The 23,411-nt window shown below is 34.9% G+C and overlaps 1 protein-coding gene across 1 annotated transcript; it reads left to right on the top strand.

The window, feature by feature from the left end:
• Positions 1-20,930: 20,930 nt before the first annotated feature.
• Positions 20,931-23,203, top strand: LOC103524584 (tuberin). The gene is made up of 4 exons (XM_008489609.2): positions 20,931-21,148; positions 21,307-21,609; positions 22,004-22,219; positions 22,778-23,203. Exons 1-4 carry the CDS (start codon positions 21,008-21,010, stop codon positions 23,186-23,188), a joined length of 1,071 nt encoding a protein of 356 aa, XP_008487831.1. The 5' UTR covers positions 20,931-21,007; the 3' UTR covers positions 23,189-23,203.
• Positions 23,204-23,411: the final 208 nt, after the last annotated feature.

Raw genomic sequence — 23,411 nt, 5'->3', positions numbered from 1 at the left:
AGCAACAATATTACATGAGCGTGTTATTTATCGATTGCCAAATGAAGATCTTTTCGCTGGGAAGAAAAAGAAGAAGTCATCGACATGGACACCATAGTTTGGTCAATGGATTTGAACAATAAAGCTAATGGTAATGGTAATGTAGCTATCATCCTCAATCCAGAAGATGGAAAAAATTTTCAATAAGAAAGAAGATTGTGAAGAACATGTTTTTGTCATGGGAGATATGAAAACCGAGAAATGTCATGCGTACATCGCTGGCAGTGCTAATATTATTGTTAATTATGGACATTTATTTTTGTTTGAAAATTTCGGTACTCACCGACTACTCGATGAAAAAATCCGGCATTGTCAAAGAGCCCATCTTTAAACCAAAATGCTGAAAGGACATTCATTGGTCAATAGTGAATGCTGTATCGTTTTCGAGATGTCTATTTTCGTTACCTTTTCCAATTGAACCAGCAAACCGTTAAAGGAATCCTGGACTGACATCATTATTACTCAATAATATTCAATATCTTTTTTCTGCACTATAATGTATATGTACCTATTTATTTTCTAATTGTATTCATTTTTTCCCCTTTGTAACATCGCTGTCAACTTCTATCAATCTCTGATTGTTCTCACCTTCATCTACATTACCTTTATATAAATTTAATATTAAGATTACATCCTACACCGCTGTGATCTATCCGGAGTATTCCGGAGTTGCTGTTCATTAAAATTTGTACTTGGTGGGGTTTCCGTCAATGATTCAGCCTGTCTTCCTGGAAGATCCAGGTACAGAAGGATTAAACAACATTATGATGGCGATGATAATAAATTAATAATAGGTTTTGTAGGATATGTAAAAAATTCCAAAGAAGGAAAAAATATTGCAACGTCCTTCATCTAAATACCTATTTAGGATTTAGAAGAGCATTCCCAATAAACTCTTACTCCAACAAATAGATACCTGCACATCATTTTTTTCCCACAACTGATATTGTAAAATGGATCATTTAATATTACGGTAATGTAGGTATAATGACTGCTGAAACCCTCCAAGAGGTAATCTGGGTAGATCGCCTCTCCAAAAGTCATAGTTTTGGGCTGGTGAAAATTTCGATAAAGAAAATGATTTAAAATAATGTCAGATACCTAGATACGTAATTATGTACCACCTACCTTATTTGTCAAAAATTGCGTCCCAAGTACAAATCGTTGACGGAGCCCCAACAGAAAAGAACGAGCTTTAGGCCAAAGTCGTAGCTCTGGAGAGGCTTTAGCGCTAGAGAGTCCAATAAATAAAGTCCTAGGCGTTTGTACTGCATTTCTTGAATATATTATAGGTTTGCGTGTGAATATTGGAATTCACAATTGAATGTTGGATGTTATTTGTGTACCCAGAGTGTTGGGTATGCAAAGTACAAACAAATGGACCCGGTAAACATGAGGAAACCGAGGAGGATGTCAAAATAATTGCAAGTGTTTGAAATATGGAAGGCTTTGGTTATTCATGTACTTGTCTATATCGAGAAAGTTGAACTTGTTTCAGAAAACACTCGAGAGATGCTTGAGGAAAATGAATGGGAACCTTAAAATGCTTAATAACTATTTGTCCCACTATCCCACTAACCTTAATCCCTGAATGAATAATTTATCTACATACCTCTATATCTACTTTGTAATTCTGTGATTGTAATTGGGAATAGCTCGAGAGGATATCCACTTGAATACACATTTCCTGATGAAAACAATGAAAATTCACTTTGCGAAAACCAAAATAGTTATCAGCAAAATAAGACAGGAAGGAAGATATAGGTATGTAATTCATTTTCACAGCATTATTCCTAACGTATTCGAAAATCCTACCTGTGTTTGAGAGCAAACTGTGTTACACCATTACATGCCCACTGATTGACAAACGGGATAACCTGACGAGAAATAAACGAATAAAAATATCAAATTTCACTATTCATTTTATTAAATAAACAGAAAAATAGCTTTATTACAGTTTTTTTAAAAACTTACTCCACCACGCCTTTTTATATGCAGGTAAATATCTTTCATATAATAAAATGAAAATCTTGGAGACAAAGATTGGAGACAATTACATTTTGTTCAGAAGGATTAAACATAATCCAAGCCCATTTCACACGACCCTTCACGAAACACTCATGATGAAACTCCAAAGAAGTTCTTTTCTTTCTCATTCCTACCTACAAGAGAGTGGAGTGACTTTGTAGTTCCTCGATAACCATAAGAGTAGGATTTTATTTCAATCTAGTGTTTTATTTAAATTTTCTGATTTTGTTCTCTCTTTTATGCTTGAGTAAAAACCAAAAATTGATGAAAAGGTGTATCATGGTTAACATTTTTGAAGCAGCAGGAAAATGAAAAGAGCAAATTTTATCTAAAGGTGTATAGTTGACCGGCCGTCGATTGACGAGATAAATCTATGTTGTCGAGGCACTATAGACGGTTCAGTCGACATCGATCAATGTCGATCGACGTTCGGTCAACTACAACATATGTGTGGACACACCTTAATGATCATAGAGCCTCATACGACTCCAGGAATAATGTCATCGTGCAAACCGGGCTTTGCAACTTTTTTCAAAATGTATTATCTCGAGTTCTTTTTTGCTCGCTGAAGACAGTATCACCATCAACAAAGACTATTTGGCCAACTGCCCACAACAATAAACCTAAGTAAATCATAAATTATCCAAGTTTATGAGTACCAGAGGATACACGAGAGTGACCAGATAGTATTGTTTGCAATGATTAGTGCTGAGTGTTGCTACACTGACGTCATCTGCCCCATGTATATGGTGAGTGGTATTCTTTCTTAAAATTTCACTATGATTTATTTTTATTTCATTAGCATGGGGGTTTTCTGAAGCATGTTTAAATAGCTGGGATTGTATTTTTATATATTATTTACAATTAGGTACCTTACAAATTATTTAATATTATAATTTCTTTCTGAAATGTTGTAGTGAGGAACTGAACTACATACTTCTACCTATACGTACATATTCCATCTCTTTGATTTGATTACCCATTTATTAAGGGTTGAAAATTACATACTTATTGGATGAATGAAAACTGGATTTGTTGACATTTTAGGTACCATATATACCTACGTAGCAGGATGTAATAACAATTCAATCGCTCTTATTGATATGGAATCAAATAATAGTGATGATGATAATTTATTGTTTTAAAATACTCTTTCCTCTTACATATAATGTCCTATCTTTGTCACTAAACGGAATAAGAATGTTAGACAAAGCAGAAAAAATAAAGAACTTTAATATTTTTTGTACTCAGAGAAAAAATAATGTAAAAAGTCAGTAATCTGAAAAGTTTTATATAAAATATTTACTTTATGTAAATCTTTTTCTATTATAATAAAAATGCAATTTTTCGAAATCCAGTGAAGGAGCTGGAGAATAAAATACCCCCATGGCTATATGTAGAGAACATTACAAACTTATGGATGATCATGATCCACATGGATTTTTGTTCTTTCAGGATCTTATAATTATGTAGTAGGAATATACCTACATTTATGATGCCGTATTTATTTAGAAAACTTACAAAGAAAATATTTCTTCAAGAGGAGATGTGGAGGGAATTGAAAATACTTGCATGGTTTCCCAGTTGAATGGCCAAAGTAATTACTCCAACAAGGAAAGAGCACCATCCCAGGGTCAGAGGACATCTTTTAAATATCTAATTCTCAAAAAATAGATAAAAAGATTGTTGCTTTTCCGACAGTTTGGATAGCATGGAACCCACGGTCCCCGGCACTGTAGTTATGATCTTCATCTTGTCATGATATTGATGTTGCATCTCGGGACATGTGGAGAGTTTCTTTTATTACGAAGAGAGACTTTACTCAACTTTGCAACATCATTAGACTGGAATGTTCTTTATTTTTCTGAAATAATACTCATATGCTAATCAGGTTAGTGTTGAATTGGTCTGCTGGATAAAGTTCTGCCTGAACTTCAAGTCAACTTCTCCGGGATATCATAAGAATGATAACAAAAGTAAATGAACCGTATACAGGGTAGTGTTGCTCCTGAGGACGATTTGGATAAATCAAATATCAGTGACTTTATTTAGTAAATCAAGAAATAATAAGAGATGAGCCATACAATTAAGTATTACCACTTATTTCTTTTAGTTTTGTAAATGTGTAGATAATTACATAGATAACTAGTCAACAAGCTATGAAGCAACACTAGATTGATGTGTCATAGGTTAGAGGTTAGACAACTAGACACGCGTGGCTGGTAGGTGTCAATCTGCAGACTGTGAAAATCGCATCAAAGTAAAATAGAATTGAATGTTTGATTATACCTACATAATATTAGGTTATGAGCTGTCCATTTTTTTCAATATCATAACTTCAAGTCGGATTTGTGTCTTTTGGGTTAGTAGGAAGCTTTCGATATTAAAACTCATTTTGATATTTATTTAATGTGATTTGGACGCGGCGCGGTCACGATAACTACTACACTACTGACACACCATAGTGTGACATTTTCATGGTGACACCCTGTCTATTTTGTTTCTGAAACAACAACCATCCTAAGCATTTATGACAGAATATGAATCCTATGGTATTTTTAAATAATAATAAAAAATATATTATTAATTTGATAAAATGATATTTTAACGATGAAATTCGTTTGCAAAATATTACTGGTATGGTAGATAACAGTAATACCCTTGATGAAAAAGGAGAGAGGATAAAAAACATGAAAATATTTACATGCTTTGTGTTTTATCTTTTCGCTGGGAAGAAAAAGAAGAAGTCATCGACATGGACACCATAGTTTGGTCAATGGATTTGAACAATAAAGCTAATGGTAATAAAAAAAAAAAAAAAAAAAAAAAAAAAAAAAAAAAAAAAAAAATCGGGCTATAAACATGAGAATTCATTCAAATTCTTCGAGATCTAAAGATTATGACAATATCCAACATGCTCACAATAAAAAAAATGAAATACATACCTACAATAAAACTCATTTACGTTTTGACGATACCCCCCAAAATCTGGATACCTACATGGCGGATATCGTGATGAAAAGACGTGTTGGATTAGATCTTAAAAGGATTTAAAAACAACAAAGGAGATAAAAGGTAGTTTCGGTAGGTGTGAGCACCCATGGGAAGATCGGTTTAGTATACTTTCTTGTTTAATTCTTCTATTACACGCACATTAATAGCTATTGTGTCTACTGAGATGTCTAGGGATCTCATTGTGAGCTAGAAATATTTATAATTTTGTTATGAAAGAAATAGAGTAGCTCTAAATTATTCTTGTAAACGAGGAAAATAAATGTAATGTTCTTTGTTGCTTTTGTTTTTATCCAAAAGTCTTTGTAATATAATGACTGCCTCAATTTTCTCAAGCTCAGTGAGAGTAGATTTTCTATAGATTCTGGGCTACTTAATACATGTCTATCTGCCTATGCTATCATGTGAAGGTACATTGCACGAATAGAGAAATAAAGAGAAAGGGAAATGAAAACAATGATTTGGTAAGGATTGAATCATTTTTTCAACAACTGATGGAGAAAATAGAGAAGGAATATTATGGTTTTGTGGATAGGGAAACGCCTGACAAGACTGATTCTACATATATCAACATCAAGTTCTTTATTCTTCAGATTTTTCCCCTGCCTTCTACTTTGACATTGTTAATAAATAGATTTCTGCACGGTAGATATCTCAAGCCATCTACATATCGCGTACATAGACTAATAAAATTAATTTAAGTTGCTCTTACCACTCAATATTCCCAGCTTGATCTCGAGATTATTGCTTCAGATAGGCACAGGTTCTAGTTTCTGGCCTTGTTCTCTGTCCCTCTCCTCAATCTTTCTATTTTTCACAACAGCTTTGACCAGTGTGTGAAACTTTGTATTGACTCTTCACTCTTCACTGAAGAGTCTTCAGCCTTGCTGGGGATTGTTTACTTTTGATACAGCTTATCTGCGGAAGTGAGAGTCAAAAAGCCATTATTGGGAAATGAAAGAAGCATTTGACTCTGAAGGTAGAGGATAGAGCTTTAGAGAAGAATAAAATTCAAGTCATCGATCATTTTTCGCTCATGGGTATCAACCTCAACAATTGCTCTTTCGCCATCACCTGTTCTTTTCTTTGATTCAACACTTCTGCCTCCTAATTATGACAGAATCATAACAAGATAAAAATAATCTATTCTAAAAGCTCTTACCCACCTTATCTTTGAAGCTATTTCTTTCATTCTTAAGTGAACCAAATGGACATCATGCTTCTGATAAAAACTCGCATGTCTCACAAATAAAGGCAGGCAACACTTCTGACAGTGTCAGTGACACGTCAAGTACTCTGGAGAGCACAACTGGAAACTATCAGCAGGATGGATTAGCTCCATACACAAAAAGCCCACTCTGAGGCTTAGATGTTGGGTAGTTGCCCCAAGGGATGGGTTAAGCTTCTACGGATCAACGAAGCAGCAGGATGGAAGAGGCGAAAACATTGGAAATACAGCAAAAAATATCGAAAGAAAAAAAATGACCAGTTCATGTTTTACCTGTACATTGTGTAGACAGGGGAACACTTGCGGTGCAAATCTCTTGAGCTGTGGTGATAAGAGTGATACATTCAATGTACGGTAACATGGGAGTATGGAGTATTAAAATACAATCAGTGGGCTTGTAATTAAACTAAATTATCTCAATACATTACCAACCCCACTCGATGTGAGGAAAGTAGTGCGTTGGAAATGGGACCTCATTAAGTGCATGCCTATAACAAACGACGACAGAGTACTGGTGAAACCATTAGGGCTCATCACTGGGACATGGGTATTGGTAAGTGAACGTGGAAACTGGAAATCTTGCTCTTCAAAAGATAGTCATCGGAAATCGGAGTGCCAAATTTCTTGGTCAAAAGATGGTCTGTTTGCCTCTAATGAGATTCTTTTTTTACTGCTCTTCCGATGAAAATCTCCCGAATACTTCCATTGAAAAAGTACAAATGTTGAAACCATATTTCAGTCATTCAACTCACTGGAAAGTTTCAATACATTTTCTATTTTAGTCACAACCAAGGCAAAAGTTTTCAATATCAATCGAACACCCTATGATCTTGGTTGTGTGCGTGATGACAGAAGGTTCAAAGCTGTTGGACTATCACAGACATGTCCAGCATGGTATTATACTACCACAGGTAAGAAAAAAAAAAAACATTAATAAATAAAATATAAATAAAGTGTAACATATAGGAGAGAAATGAAAAATATATCAAAAAAGTTATGCTTATTGCAAAGAGTAATTGCTGCGAGAATAATTTCAGAGGTTGGCAAACTTTTGCTCCCCAAAGTCCCTTGGGCATTCGAGAAAAACAAAGCAATTTACAATCAAGAAGGCTCAAACTTATCATCAGATAGACGAAAAGGTACACTTGTGAGATGAATCAGTTGTCTTCAATTTGAATCCCTGTACTAGATAACGAAAAGGAGTATTTATTTTGGAAGTCTTGTTATTCAATAAATCTCGAAGAATTGCACTTTTTTAAGAAGTTTGATAGAAGAAACTGTAACTGCCAAGGTCTTATCGTCCCGAAATCGAAGAGAGAAGAAAGACATGATATAGGAGAGGAACAGCCGTTCCGAGAAGGAATATTATCCGTTCAGGATAAAATCCGCCCCGGGCTAGAATCTAACCCGAGGCCTAGCGCTTACAAGGCAGACTTTTGCACATTTTATATGGTACATTCAATAAAGCGCACTGAATGCGCCAATTCCAAACTAAATAAAATTTATTTTCAACTAATCTCTGGAGTTATGTCAGTCTGGCACTGGTATAGTTTGGTGACCCCTGTTCGATTGCATTCAGCACGGTAATGTTTACAGTCCGAGTAATTCATCATTCCAGACAAATGTTTAGTCCTGTAGATTCCCTGGGGTTGGAGTACTAATTACATGCTATAATTGTAGAAGAATTGCATACAAATTAGAAGGTAAATGTAGAAAAAAAGTTCTTCGAATACTGCAAAAATTTCAGTGTGAATTGTGACCAAGAACAAGAGATTGCCCTGTCCAATGGATGTCTTAACTCATTACTTCAACTTTCCGCCAAATTTCCACTTTATGTTCATAAGGTCAATTGGGGTTGTCGTTAGCTTCAATTTCAATTCCAACCCGGTGCGGGTAGAATCATTTTTGAGCTTTGATGGTTGAATTGTTTGAGAGGAATAGAGGATAAGCCCACGACAAATCCTTTAATTGCAGCTTCTTGTGGATAAACTAACATAGACATAAGTTAGATTGGTTCATGGTTGGACATGAAGATGAAATGTCTTTTGAAAAAGTTCTTCTATTGGTTCATGGACCTAAAGAGGTATTTACTTCCATAGTGAAGAACAGTTCACAACCTTTGTCATCCTTACAATACATTGTAATCATTTACAAATCCACAGCACACTTGTAATTAATGCTTTTGAATGCCTGTCATATTTCTTTTCCTTTTAACATTTATATTTGTATGTGGATATTTCTGTACGGCATACGTGGTATTCTTCAAGTTTCTTTCTGCCTTATCTCTCATAATAATTTTATTAATGTCGTTTATTTCTGAAATCATTAATTTTATACTATCTCTTCTTCTTTGTCATTTGTAACTCGCTATTATTCTGTAAGGTCATTTCGTTTTCTTCTTCTGCTTCGTCTTCTTGTTTCTGGCCAGATTCAGACTAGGTACGAATAGATCTCCCTGTGGCCCCCCAGAGTGTATTGTACCATGTTAAAGTGTACGTCCCAACTATAAATTAATCCTTTAACACATGCAATTATTTATTTCTTTTCAGCTTTCGTTCTTCTGCTCTCTCTCTCTCTCTCTCTCTCTCTCTCTCTCTCTCTCTCTCTCTCTCTCTCTCTCTCTCTCTCTCTCTCTCTCTCTCTCTCTAACACACACTCACTCTCTTTTTTTCTATTTAAGTTAATGGTCCCCCCTTGGTTTCATTGTTCGAGATCTTCTTCATAACTTTGCTAGCTCATCTGCAAGATATTCTCTCACAGAGACATTTTCCAGTCTTCATATTTTACTTGGCTTATCGTTAAGTGTGAATAAATGTTCAACTTTTATGAATCCTACATTCCTTGAATAAGAGCAATGGACGATGTGTAAATCATCCCCTAATACCTACTTGTAAGTCATAACAACTCTTCTTCATGTCTGTTTTCCTTATTATTTTCCTCTATACCTACTACGAGTATGTATCAAATTATGAAGTAAAATGAATGGACAATTCGTTGGAATTCGAAAATTCTTGATACACATTTAACTAGAAACAATGTTTCTACTTCAGATTTCTATCAAACACCATCTCAGCCAAGGTAACCAAGGTCTGACTTGGGATATCTCTAAACCTATCACCAGAGAGCGCGTTGCTCCTTTGTCTAAACACACATACAGGTTAAAATGTAGCTGTTCAAACAAATCCATTTTGATTTATTGTGTTCTTTTCGTTGTTCTTTTCTGCTGTTGTTCTTGTTAGCATGTCGTAATAATTTTTTCACACTTTTAGCGCTAAAAGATAACTGTGCTTTTGTTTTTCAATTTCTGAATTCTGGTGTTGTAAATCTTCGAATCTCATATGTAAATCTGGTGCTGTTTGAATTGGCTCAATTTTTGAATGATTTACTACGGATTTTTCTCTTTTATATTACAGGGCGGTCTTGATGACCACATTCAAGAAGAGTTTGAAACTTTAGAAAGAAAATGTCGCTTCTAATATCTGATGTCAGAGATGGAGTAAATCGAGCCATTGAAAGATAAGTACTGATACTTAAAGAAGAGACGTAAAAATTGATCTTCTTCATTTCTAGTTTGAAGAAAACAACACACTGTCTTTTTGTATCAACTGAGGTTTTTGGTAGTGGCTGCTCACAAAGGTACTCGCTACTTGCAGATCTTGGACCTAAAAGAAAAGACCATTCAGATTTAATGTAAAAATAAAGAAAATCACCTTCTCTTGCTCTTTCAACTAAATTAAAAAGCTAAAGTGATTTATTTTCAGACCCAATCCACCCTGTATATGATGCAACTTGAAGTCAATAGACACTTGGAGCATAGAGCGAATGCAAAGTATTCTATCGATTCCAAAATGAAACATTATTTTCTTTCTGATAAACCAGAGATAACTGCATAGACGAGATAACAAAGTGATAACAATCAAACACCTCGATATACAGGGTGAAAGCAGAAATGAAAATTTTCCCCCTTCATCCAATGCTTTCTTTTTTTCTCCATTCATTTTCTCTAGGATCCTCTTGTCTTTTCTCCTTTTACCCTCCTATTAGATAATATGTACATGGAAACTCTCTATTATTTTTCGACAACTGTGACACGGGGGGAACGACATTCGTGACAAGCATTTATGATTAACACAATTAAATTTCCTGAAAATAGGAAAATAAAATATAATAGGTAAGTATGTAGTATGTAACAAAAAAGCTAAAATGGTTTTACAATCTCAGATGGACTCGAAGCTCTTGGGATCACCCGGTGCCAATGAATAAATAAACACCATACATACCAAGGAGGGACAAGGGGGTTCAGCACAAATGAAGAGATAAATCTTTGGCCTGGCGTTCATTTGTGACAAGATCGCATGCTGCACATCCTTTACATACACAGACTACTTTCACACTTCCAACTGGAGAATGCACGGACCATCTCGTCACTGGCAACAATGTCTGACGGAGGAGCGAGAGGTTATTGGCTGCGACTGGCGCTAAACAACGGCGGAAATTTCGTGCAAATTTTCTGGGGCAGTTTTATTCAATTTGTATCCAGACACACTCGTACATATGTAAGTAATTATGTATTACTCTACATATATTTCTAGTTTAATAATGTATTTTATTTCAATAATTCCTTTCGAAACATGGAGTAGCCCAGGGGAGAGCCCAGAAGTCCCAGAACAGTAACAAATCTTTCGGATTGGAAGTTGGAGCATTTGATAATTTCTTCATATAGGTAGGTACATATCTGTAAATACTTCTTATCCACAGATCCATTAGAAAGTACATTATCTAGTTCTATTAGGTAAAACTCTATTGCATTTTTGAACACCCTTTCTCAAGATTCCTATATCAGAACATCAGAAGTCCTCAGACACAGACACAGACATCATATCCTAATTTCCTATATGTCCTCGGATTCACATAGGTAGGTATTTGGGTTGGTAATGATGTAATGAAAATTTAAATCTATCACTATCACAATAGATTATTCTTTTATTTCAAATACAAAGAACATCGTGATAACTGGAAGGTTATGAAGATTTGAGATCAACTAACAGGATGTTTAAATACCAATGTACGGATAACATAATGGTGGGTGGGGATCTCAGACAGTTAATATGATTAGATAAATAATATTACACATCTACGAATCAAAGCATTAGTCAAATTCTATAAAATGCCATCCACATTGGTTTAGGTGAACTTGTTAGATATTTCATAGACTTTATCAATTTCATTTCTTTCGAGCAAATCAAAATTTTTATGCCTGCACCTCATTCTTATCATTGTTACAAGTTTAGGCAACACATGACACAGGCTATTCTTACTTATAGGTATTCTGTATTATGTAGTTAAAGAATTTAATCCCTGACAATTTATAAATCATCCTACAAGTAGGTAGGTACATTATTTATGTTGTAATGAAAATAAGTAAGCCCTACACAAAGAACATCTCAGTACAAAAGAATTTGATTTGAGAACAATCAAATCTGCCTTTTTTTTACTTGTAAAAATCCGAGATTTACCTACCTACCAGCCTATTCTAATATGTGAGCTGCTTACGTAATAGCCTCAGAGGGGACTTACATTAGAGGATACAGTGTTGAGACACATTTTAAATTTCAGTCTAAAAAGGCACAAGACGAAGAAAAGAAGAGACATAAAAATGATGACAAAAGAAAAATGAGGAGAGAATAAAAAAGTCGAGCGGGAATATTCAAGTGGCGGAGGACATGGAAGAAAGTTCAAACACAGATCTCAAAGCTATTGGAAACACTTTTGAAGATCTGACTGATGAAATAGATGTCTGAACGTCTTCTTGAGATTAAAGGTACAATACAACGAAAGAAGGAGGAAGTTAAACATTTCAATGAGAACGAATTTGTACCTAGGTATTTAACACATAATATTTGTTGCCATTCAGATAAAACAAACATTTGAAATCAACTTGGAACCGCAAACATTTCAAGCCCAAGTTCGGCAAAACTTTACCTTGCCAAGATCTTGACTTTACACTCCTGCACTTACAAATGTCGAAAGAAATGTAGGTATATGTACATACTATAGGTACATAGAGATACATAGAGAAGAGTAATGTAAAACGTACCATGATCTATTTTGTTACAAAGAGAAAAAACAAGGTAGAAGGGACCACGAAGAAGAGGGAGAAAGGGATGTGGAAGAGATTCTGGGATTGTTATGAAATCAGACAACAAAAGGATTCAGAAAAAGATAATGTATGCGAGAACATACTCTACCGGAGTCTGTGTGTTTTTTGTTCAAGAAAATAGAAATACAATAAGATGATGGGTTCAAAGGAACAAAGGCAGAACTATCTCAAAGGCTTCCCCACTCCTCATCTTATGTGTGCCCCTCCAGAGTTTTTTACCTTTCCTTTTTTACTGAGTTGAGTCAATGTTCCAGAGAGACTTGATAGAGGGAGTATTTTTTCTTGAAAATTTCCTGGATCTACTGAATATGTGTATCTTATACACCTACCAACCTATACTAAATATTATGAAACACCAAATACCATCTAAAAAATAGTAAAAAAGCAAGTACCTAAGGGAAAGAGTTTTCAAAAATAATAATTGGAAAAAAGTCAAAAGGAAAATTAATAAACCCCACCCGTGCCTAGCCACATTGGGTTTATCATACTTAAAATGTAAAAAAAAGAACAATTGATAAGCGAAAATAAGTTTATTTATTGTTTACTGTAAATTTATATATTTGTTTTTTTGCTTTGTTCAATATTTGTTGGAAATTTTGTTCAATAAAAGTACTTATATTACCATTTTACCATTACCATTTACCAATGAATGTAATTGCTACATAAAAGTTCATACCTAGGTCCAAATGATAATCTTTCCCAACATTCTGGCATACCAAAGTTTATCAAAGGCTAAGTATACTCAGGGGGACTTAGACGTCAATAAAATAGTGAAATTCATAGTAGGCATACCTACACTTGGAAGTACCATACCTACCTACACACTTTTCCACTAAAACTTAAAAAAAAAATCTTCTTGTTTGAAGCAATGTGCTGGTTCAGAACAGATTCTTTTCATTCTTTTTTATTACCCCTTTCCACATTATTTTTTGCTTTCAAAAGATTTTCCAGGTTTAAGACGTTGAGTAACTTTCTATTGTAATCGAAAACACACCTGGATTGCTTATTGAAACCATCAGGGATACAATGGGAGAAGGACTTTTACGCAATTTTCGAAGATGTTCACTGTAGTTGCTCTCAATTTGATTTTGGCGGCCGGACAAAAATGATTGAAAGGCTAAAAAAAGCTTTTGGAGGGATTTTGGGTTCTGAAAATCCCATTGTCTCTACAAAATCGGGAAAATGAGACTAACGAAAAGTCCAATAGATTTGCTATTTAAGTAAACATCACAAATCACGTTAGCTACCTTCTGCCAAAGCCAATGTAAGTTATCAAAGAAAAATCATGTAGGTAGGTAGCCGATTTTTGTCCAGTAGGAACAAAACCACATCAATCTAAATATGTATCGGCATTGAAATAATCAAATGATCTAGGCCCCATATACCTAAGGGTCTTTCAATTTACAATAGAGGGTGACGATGTCCAATTAGCCCCCTGTGGACGTACCTCTCACATCAACCTGACGATATCTGTTGTTCTTCCTTTGAAAATTAATATTTAATTACATAAACATCAACAACAGAAGGGGGGGGATTTGACTCCCTGACCCGACATTAAATCATTTTAAATGATTTGTTGTTGTGGTCTCTGGTCTTGTATTGTAGGTATACGGGATGACTGAGGTTGCACACGTCAAATTTGTTGCTCTGTTTGAGCATCGATTCTAAAGAGAATGAATTGGTAAGTTTTACTAACAACGTGCAACCCTGTATTCGTAGATTCGTAGAAGCTTAGCCCATCCTTTAGGGCTATCTAGTCCCTACACCTTAGCCTCAGATTGGGCTTTTTGTGTATAAAAAGAAGCCTAATCTGAGGCTTATCAATCTGAGTAACCTAATCTGAGCAACTCTGTATGGAACAGCCAACATGTTTGTATTAGGTATAAGTTTTAAAACAGTGGCGTGGAGTACAGTTTTTGCGATGAAGTATTACAGCCGGACCTCAGTGAAAGAGAGGAAAATGGAGATCCAGTGGCTGTGGCAATTATAATTTATCTCAGATTTGAAGAAGGAACTTGGCCATCAGGATTACTTTTCCTGAGTTCAAAACGTATTCCTTTTTTCCTTCCCTTACTACAGTGCTTCCCAAAGTTGTCCTAACCGCGGCGCACTTTTCAAGACTCCAATCTTTCCGAAGAATCGGAAGCACTGCCCTAGTAGGTATGTTGAGTACCAATCTGCCCCCTCTGAAAGATCAGTCAGATAAACTAGACTATAGAGTTCTAGAGGATACACCTAGCTTTCTCAAACAAAGCTCCAGCACTCTGAGCAGAAGATATTAGCAGTATTATGGCCCCGGTCATTATTCTTGCCTAAGCACACACGTATTACTCATTAAACTTTGGACTCAGACATTCATTTCATTGTCTTTCTAGACTCGGTCTTGGTCTAAGTCTTAGCCTCTTAAAGAAGATTAATTGTGGTATTTAATAATATTAGACTATTTTACTATTTGTACGCATTAGTATTTAGGTTAAGCTTTGTTTTGATATTTGCAAGATTTTCAATCTTCTTAATGTGAGGTACCTATTCGAATTTTGGTGTTCGTGCTTCGTGCACAAACTCATAATTTTAACTAACTTTTGCTAACGAAGATTTGGCATGTGTGTTGATGATTTCTGGTTTATAACGGAAAGTAAAACAATGTAGATATTAGGTACATTAGTTTTGTTTTTCTTCAGGGCTACGTCACTAGAAATTAGGAATGAGTATCTCCCATCTTATTTGATTTTCCATATTTTCATCTATTCTGAAGAGGTGAACTTTAAAATTAGGAAAATTAATTTCCATATTATTTCTTCTTTTTTAAGAAGAGTCGGTTCTGATGTAGGTAATAAAAAAAAGGTTTCCCTCAAATTATTCTTTCAAGTTCTTTTTAGTTGAGTTTTCTTAAACAATTTTCCTTTCGACTTCTTTAAAAAGGCAAAAGAAAACTGCCAGTCTTCTCTTTCTTTCTTCTTTTTGATGTATTGTTTGTTTACTAAAGTTTATTTAGGAAAAACCCGAATGTGAAAAAGTTATTTCATAATTTTCAGGTACACCTATTTATCTTACTGTACTACCGTACTTTTTATTTTATTATTTACATAAAAATGAAACTCCAGCTCCCTCTCACATCTCACATACCTAATACAAGACAACAGGAGGCAAGTTGAAAAAAGTGATTTTTCCGCATTTCCTCTCAAGAAGCATGACATTCCAGTGAAGAAAAAAAGGTCAGAACGTAGTTTAAATCAATAATAGCAAACAAAACTGGAATACAAAAGCAACAGAGATACAAACATGACAATGTGAGCTCAAGATCTCTGCATGTACCTGTAGTTCAGAAATGTGCCCCCTCCACTGAATTTTATTCTCAGGCACCTGTATGATAGTATGATCTAGGTATCAGCTATCAAACAATAATAAAATCTTTAGTTAGTTGTCGTTTCTCTTGAACGCGATCTTTTTGAACTGAATTTTTAATTTAACAATCAAAGATATCTACGATTTTTCTTCAAAGATTCTATTGTTTTAGTTTTTCCGGGGATTTAATTTTTTGGTTTCATTAGTGTTTGTTGAAATAAGAATAAAAAAATAATTAGAAATAAATTAGGAAAAAATAAATCGGTGTTTATAAAACTTAATTTCTACATTTAATTATTTAATTAAAGTGAATATTTTTTGTCAAATTGATTGCTCAAACCAATAATACGTTAGATCAAAATTTAATAGGTACTACCTAGTTATTTACCAAATCCTACCTCAGTAGTTTTTTCCGGCTTTTTGAAGTTTTTGTGTGTATTTTTTGTGTTATCTAATCATCCTTAGTTTTTTTTTATTGTTTTATATTATAATTAATTGTTCAAAATCCACCTATTTTGTGCTAAATCTATTATTATATTTTAAATATAAACTAATATTTTCCCATTTTGTTCAAAATTAATCTCCAAATAAGTAGCTTTAACACAGGTACAATCCAGAAGTACTTACTTTAGGTACAGAAGTAACTCCTTAAGTGAAAATTGATCTTTGTTTACTAAAATAAACAAAAAAGCTTTTGCTTAACAATGAAACAATGCTAATCACCCACTTCATAAAACTTCCTTGTTGAAACATACCTTTCTTATAATCTTGGCTCCCGAAACTATTAGGTACAGTTTTTAATAACTCTCAACCAGAAAATCTATCTTAATCTATTATTAAATTTATTGTTATTTTCTCTTTCAATTAATACCTACTCAAATGATGTACTTACACACAAGTTGGTAGTTAGAGTACCTATAAACATACAATTTCAAATCTTTACAGTAAAACGTGTTTTGTTTAAAATGTCTTTATTAGTTTGATTGTAATTATGTAGAAGATCATTAATTATCTTACTATTGATAAAGAAGAAAGATCAACATACCTGTGTTTTTTTTTTTACTTTTTTTCCCATTCTAAAGTTAGTGCAAGTGATAATACCTAACCAATTTAATTGATCCTAGTGCATTTCTCATTTTCGAGTTGTGTCAGGAAGTATTTTTTTTTGGTTTTGCCAGGAGTGCTACCTACCTACTTTTGGATATTTCTGCCCACCATTTTGAACAGGTGAGTTCTATTTATCATTATTTTCCGTATTATATTACCTATACAATACACAAAATGTATGTTGAATTATGTACAAACGTAGTACCCATGTCAATCATAAATATAGCTCTACCAACCATCATACATGACAATCTTAGAAGAGTCCATAGCCGGTAGATCAAAAATATAACCGAATTTGTTGTCATCTTCATATTACCTATCTGAATAAATGTAATTATGTACATAATATGTACCTGCCTATGTAAATGTACTACCTGGGTGACATCATGGACAAATGGGCTACACTCTTGACATATTGACAACTCCAGCATTGTAAGACGCAATTTTTCAGGAAAATATTGGCATGTGCAATTTATAGCAATCACCTTTCATTTATTAATCATACTTCTGAAAACACCACTGAAAAAGTGAACGTGGGGACTAACGAAAAACAAAATGCACCTATCCAAGAAATGACAAGGAATTCAAGGAAATGAAGTGTAAAAAACTTGGTCCAATATCAGTCACAACAGTTGTTAACTCCTTAAAATCAAATGGTTGTAGTGTTAGATAATCTTACACAAATCAAATTAATGTTAATTGAAGAAGCACCTGCAATCCCTGTGGATAGCAACAATGGCAACAGAAATACTGGAATATTACGGTACTTACCTATTTAATTTTTATGGCCGTCCTTTTTTAAAAAAAAAAAAAAAAATGAAGTATAACAATACTTACTAATAAGGTAAATAAATAATCAAGTTTGTCCCATATGTACCTAAAGTATTTTTTGGATAAACAATGTAGGTAATTTTTATCAATCATTAGTGAGATAGTGAGTCACTGATACATTATTAGAGTAGTTGGAAACAATATAAAATCAAGTAACGAATTTATTACTGCAAAAAATACTTATCTACCTCAAAATGCTATTGGTAAACAAAAAACAATATATTGAGTTAAAGTTAAAGAGCATAAAAAAAAGAAGAATTGAATACGTATTTGAGAAAAAAATATTTAGGACAGAATGTGGTCAAGCTTCGAGGTCAGAATAAAAGAGAGAATAAACAACAGAATAATTTGGTTATTTGGAATTTGGGTAAAGAATTTGGTTTTGTCAATGATACTGAGACTGGTAGCCTAGTTACGGATCATCTCATATGAATGTAGACGTATTGTTAATGCTGACAGTGTTGAATTTGATGAGCTTTCTCAAGTAGATTTTTATAACCAACTAGGTTTCAATGAATTTTTCAGCATCTGCCTAGTGCACTCTTTTATCAACCAATCTATTCTTTAAATCTTCTGTGGTATCACTATTTAGAGTCTATAATAGTTTGACTATGCTGAGTTAACTAACTAACTTGTAAACTTAGGTATTATCAAATTTTCATTGAACAAGCATCAAAACAAAGAAGCAAACATGTTTCATGAGTTATCAGATTTTCAATTAGTCTCAAAATTTTCGGCCAATTGTGCCCTGGTACTCATAGATGCATACGAGGAAATACTTTACAAAAATGATGTAGAACATGAAAAATGAGAGCAATAAGTTGCTTTAGACTCTGAATGCGCGCATCACTGACACCGAGTCTTCGGTTCTAACTGACTACTAGTTAGAAATGAAGTACGAACTCGAAAATGAAAATAATCTACAATGAACATTTTTGAATCACTTGAAACAATATTGTATTTCCTAACACAACATATTGCATTGGTCTTTGAAGTTCTTTAATAAAAGATGGAAATGATGGAATGCTTTGGCCATACATACAGACTTATGGAAATGAAGAAACCACAATTTTGGTCAACTGAATTTGTCACGTGCAACAAAAGAAATTCTTCCTTCTTTGAACATATTCAAAACATTTCTGCACACTGAAGAAGTTAATCATAACCAGAAAAGAATTAATTAGTCGGTATTAATTAAGTAGTGGTTCTTGGTTTTTTTAGAACTATTTTTCTTTTAAATAGTAATTAGTGACGCTAAGTTTCTATTGTTATGATCAAGCTGGCAGCTTAATTTCAGACTCTGATCTGGAAATCAGGCTCTGATTTTAAAAAAACCGCCCTCTCTGGAGCAAACAATCTATGGATTCTATGGAGAACAAAAATAAAACCAACAAAAGAATAGGTAAATTTTCCTAGAGATTTTAGTCTAACATTTCTCAGGGTGCAACACCTACGCTACGAACCAAAACCAAAATAGATCAGAAGGATCATCTACAATATTCTACATAATCAAATTCAATGCCTATACCTAATAGCTCAGGTATCCTTACTTCAATCAGTCAAGAGAGTTCGGCCAAATCCCATTTCATTATTGGAAGAAAAATGTATCCGGTGCCCATTCAGCAGAAAAAAGTAAAACCAAGTAGTGTAGTAGCTATCCCACATAAAAAGCCTCTGGTGCCCTTACATTGTAAGCCCTCTCACAACATCACCTTATTCTGGTCCTAATTAAAGCTCAGAGCATGCATTGTTTATGAAGAATAGTTTATTGTTATCTAAACTGTACTTATCTTTATGATAATGTATTTCTAACATATATGTTGCTACTCTACTGGTAAATCATATCTTAGACAGGGTGGACGAAAATATTAATGTGAAACCTTAAGTGGTCGAGCATTTTAGATCTTAGCTTGCCGGACTTGTATTAGGGTAAATTTTTTGATGCTTTTGGTGCTCTCCGTGTTTTGGTAGGTATGTCTAATGTTCAATTTACATACATGACTAGGTTTGAGAATTTTCACCAATGATTTTGGAATTTTGAAGTTCCGTGTCTTATTTCAAGCGTGCCGAGAGGTGCGCTAACGTCAAAAATTCGGAGCGCCTATATTCACACGAATTGGAGTTTCATGGTTTTTGGCATTTCACTGAGACACCCATTAACATAATTTTGAGCAATAAAAATCACAACAACAATAACAACGAGCACACACTTAAGGAACAACAAGCATCGGAAGTCTCTCATGTGTGGCAACCCGACAAACATAATAATCATAATATATGCTCCACAAGCTTACCAACCTGTGTATACCTAGGTAATAATTATGATTAAAATATTTAATTATTTTAATTAGGATACGCTACCAGCAATTATTGTTCTTTTCTTCTTCTGCGCGTATTATTGTTTTATGAATTTGTAGTGTAGGCCAAATTAGAGGAACAAACGAATGGTCTGGTAATTTTAGAAGTGCATGCAACAATAGGCGGTAAGAATTTGATTTGTGCAAAATTCAGAGGTTTTGGGCTTTCATAAAATCCGCCCGGGGCGGGAATCGAACCCGCGGCCTAGCGCTTACAAGGCAGACGCACTACCAACTAAGCTAACTAGGCTGGCAAGTTTAGATTTGATTTATTTGTAGTAAATTAATATTTTTTTTACTGGTTGAGAATTATCAAATTCAAACTCTTTGAGTTGCTAAACTAAGACGATTGTTTTCATTTCGAAGTTAAACAATTTTATTGTTACCTTAGACTCACATGGTCTGTGTCATAGCATGCCCGTTGTCCATCCTGTAATATGTCCCTCATCAGATAGGCGATTAGAAACGAAACAGGAAGACACAAGTAACACGTACTATTTGCAATCAGAGTACGAGTGTTTTTTTACTCTGGGAATCAAACCCCGGACCTTATACATTACAAGGAAGCGCATTACTAGAGATAATTTTTTTTTGTCGATTTTGAGAATCGAATTGGAGACCTTCTGTATGGGAAGCGTGTGTGTTTTTGAACATTTGAAATACAATAACTCGCAGGTATCATAATAAATTTAACAATAGAGACAAAAAAAGGGGGCCATTTATAAACCTAAATATAAGTTTGGTACTTTTAATATTATAAGATATTTTTTTTTTTTTTTTTTTTTTTTTTTTTGTTATTAAGATATTTTATTATTCCCTCTGTTTGAAGGTCATTACCCTGCTACCCGTTCCTCATCGGATGCCTCCAGTGTGAGTGAGGAGGGGCGCAAATATCCCAACATGGCGGACAACAAGTCTGCCTCCACCTCGAATTTGACCTATACACACACCTCCCTAGTGACAAGTAAACCTCCCCTAGCAGCCAGTGCTGTGGGTAACTCACAACTCTCACCCCGTCTCCAGTCTAAACTACTGGGAAGGGTAAGTTTGAACTACACAATTGAGGCTCTTAGTAATTCTGTGATATCCACGAAAATTGTGAAAAAGCTCTCAGCTTCACCACAAATAAATTATGATTTAGATTTTTAGATTAAGATTTTAGTTGAAATAATGGAGGTTCTACAAATTCTATTCTACAGGACGGGGAATCATCGGCTCTACCGCCCCTCAAGAGAGGCCGCGGTCACACCATTTCAGTCATGAGTCCTGCACATCGCAACAAACACTTCCACAAGCTGGACCTCGAGTCCGTCAAGCGATCCATGGGCCGAAACTCGAGGGAGCCTGTCCGATATGGATCCAACCCGAGTGCGGTGTTCCTGTCCCTGTTCCATAGTCCCCAGTTTGGGGGAACCAACGAGAAGCCGATCCTCGTGTCCAATGAACAGGGGAAGCGCGCTATATCCAACCTCGACTGGATTCCGCCCTATGAAACTCATAAGGTACGTTTTATTACCATTTGTTTTTTTTTTTTTTTTTTTTTTTTGTTTTCCCCCCTAAAAACCTAAAAGGGTTCTTTTTTTTCCTTTTTTTTTTTTTTTTTTTTTTTTTTTTTTTTTGTACTTATTTCATACCTATACTTGTACTTATTTCATACTTGTACTTATTTCATACCTATACTTGTACTTATTTCATACTTCTACTTTTACTTATTTCATACTTGTACTTTTACTTATTACAAGTAGAAGTACTTGTAAATAGCCGAGCAGCTGCACTGGACGGTAACGCTGCTTTCGCGATCTTTTTCCAAAAATTATCTAGAAATTCGTTTTAAAAAATGCCCTTTTCTTTTATATCAATATTCCTTTGATTTTTACTTACTTGTACTTATTTCAGGTGGGTGTCCTGTACGTAGGTCCGGGCCAGGGTAATTCTGAGCAGGAGATCTTGCGCAACCAGTACGGTTCCATCCGATACATGGACTTCCTACAGAGACTCGGTACGCTCATCAAACTCACGGACGCGGACCCGCTCAACGTGTTCCTGGGCGGATTGGAAACCAACGGATCCGACGGAAAGTACACGTACAGCTGGCAAGATGAAGTCATGCAGGTGAGTGAGCTCTCTAGGCTTGCACGCAGGAGGTCCGTGTTCGATTCCCGGCGGGGCCGAGGTTTTTTTCGGCTCTCTGCTTGGAGTTCGGGGTGCACTCAGCCTCGTGAGGACAATTGAGTAGCTACTACTCATCGAATAGAATGGAATATACCCTGCTTATCCTGCCAGAATGAGACTGAAAAGTCCCTTTACTCCCGCAGTCTAAACAAGGTCTTTTATATTTCATAGGTGGGGTTTACAAAAATGCAAAATAATATAACCTTGTTAAAAAAATAAAAATAAAAAATAAAGAAAGGGACTATCAAGTCCTATTCGAGCAGTACAAATAAGCACTACTATTGTCTGTACAGTATTCTACAAGGGCTGCTACTCTCCAATGCCAGAACACGCCAAGTTGTGCGACAAACAAAAAGTACTCCTCCATTCGTTTTCCTCTATTATTATTATGTTAAGGCGGTCTCTTCCTGATCCCTTGTGTGCCGCGTCCATTTCAGTTTAGGACTATTGCACTGGATGTTGTTTTCCTCTAACTAATGAATTTATTTATGTCGTCAGGTTATATTTCACGTAGCTACCATGATGCCAACTTTGGAATCAGATCCGAACTGCAATAACAAGAAGAAGAATATCGGCAATGATTATGTCACTATCGTGTATAATGAAAGCGGCGTAGACTACAACATACGCACTGTCAAGGTAAGATTATGTCCAGTAGACTACAACATACGCACTGTCAAGGTAAGATTATGTCCAGTAGACTACAACATACGCACTGTCAAGGTAAGACTAGCAGGTTGCCCATGCTTCGTCACGGATAAAATTGATCATAACTCGAAATCGGTTTGGATTCATCAAAATCCTTTCTCTTATCTAGAACATATTAAGAATCTTCCTACCAAGCTTCAGCTTTCTAGCTGTTTGGGTTCTGAAGATAAAGTAAAGCGATCACTGTGTGAATGGACCTAGCTTTTATATGTAAAATTTATTAAAGATACTCGGTTCAAATTTGTCCACAACACAAGCACCCTTTCGTGGATTCGTAGAAGCTTAACCCATCCTTTAGGGCTGTCTACCCCCTACACCTAAGCCTCAGATGGGGCTTTTTGTGTACCCTTTAGTTTGGCAAGTATGTATGTCTTTTATTTTCTTTAACGCCAGCCTAGTTAGCTTAGTTGGTAGTGCGTCTGCC

This window comes from Diaphorina citri, unplaced genomic scaffold (assembly GCF_000475195.1).
Source record: "Diaphorina citri unplaced genomic scaffold, Diaci psyllid genome assembly version 1.1 scaffold106, whole genome shotgun sequence".
NCBI classification, from domain to species: domain Eukaryota; kingdom Metazoa; phylum Arthropoda; class Insecta; order Hemiptera; family Psyllidae; genus Diaphorina; species Diaphorina citri.
Note: the sequence above shows the minus strand (reverse complement) of the source record. Positions and strands in the feature narration are given on the sequence as shown.

Coding starts and splice junctions, on each gene's coding strand:
- LOC103524584 (XM_008489609.2), top strand. CDS start 21,008: ATGGCGGACAACAAGTCTGCCTCCACCTCGAATTTGACCTATACACAC. Junction 21,610..22,003: donor CGCCCTATGAAACTCATAAG/GTACGTTTTATT, acceptor TACTTATTTCAG/GTGGGTGTCCTGTACGTAGG. Junction 22,220..22,777: donor GGCAAGATGAAGTCATGCAG/GTGAGTGAGCTC, acceptor TTATGTCGTCAG/GTTATATTTCACGTAGCTAC.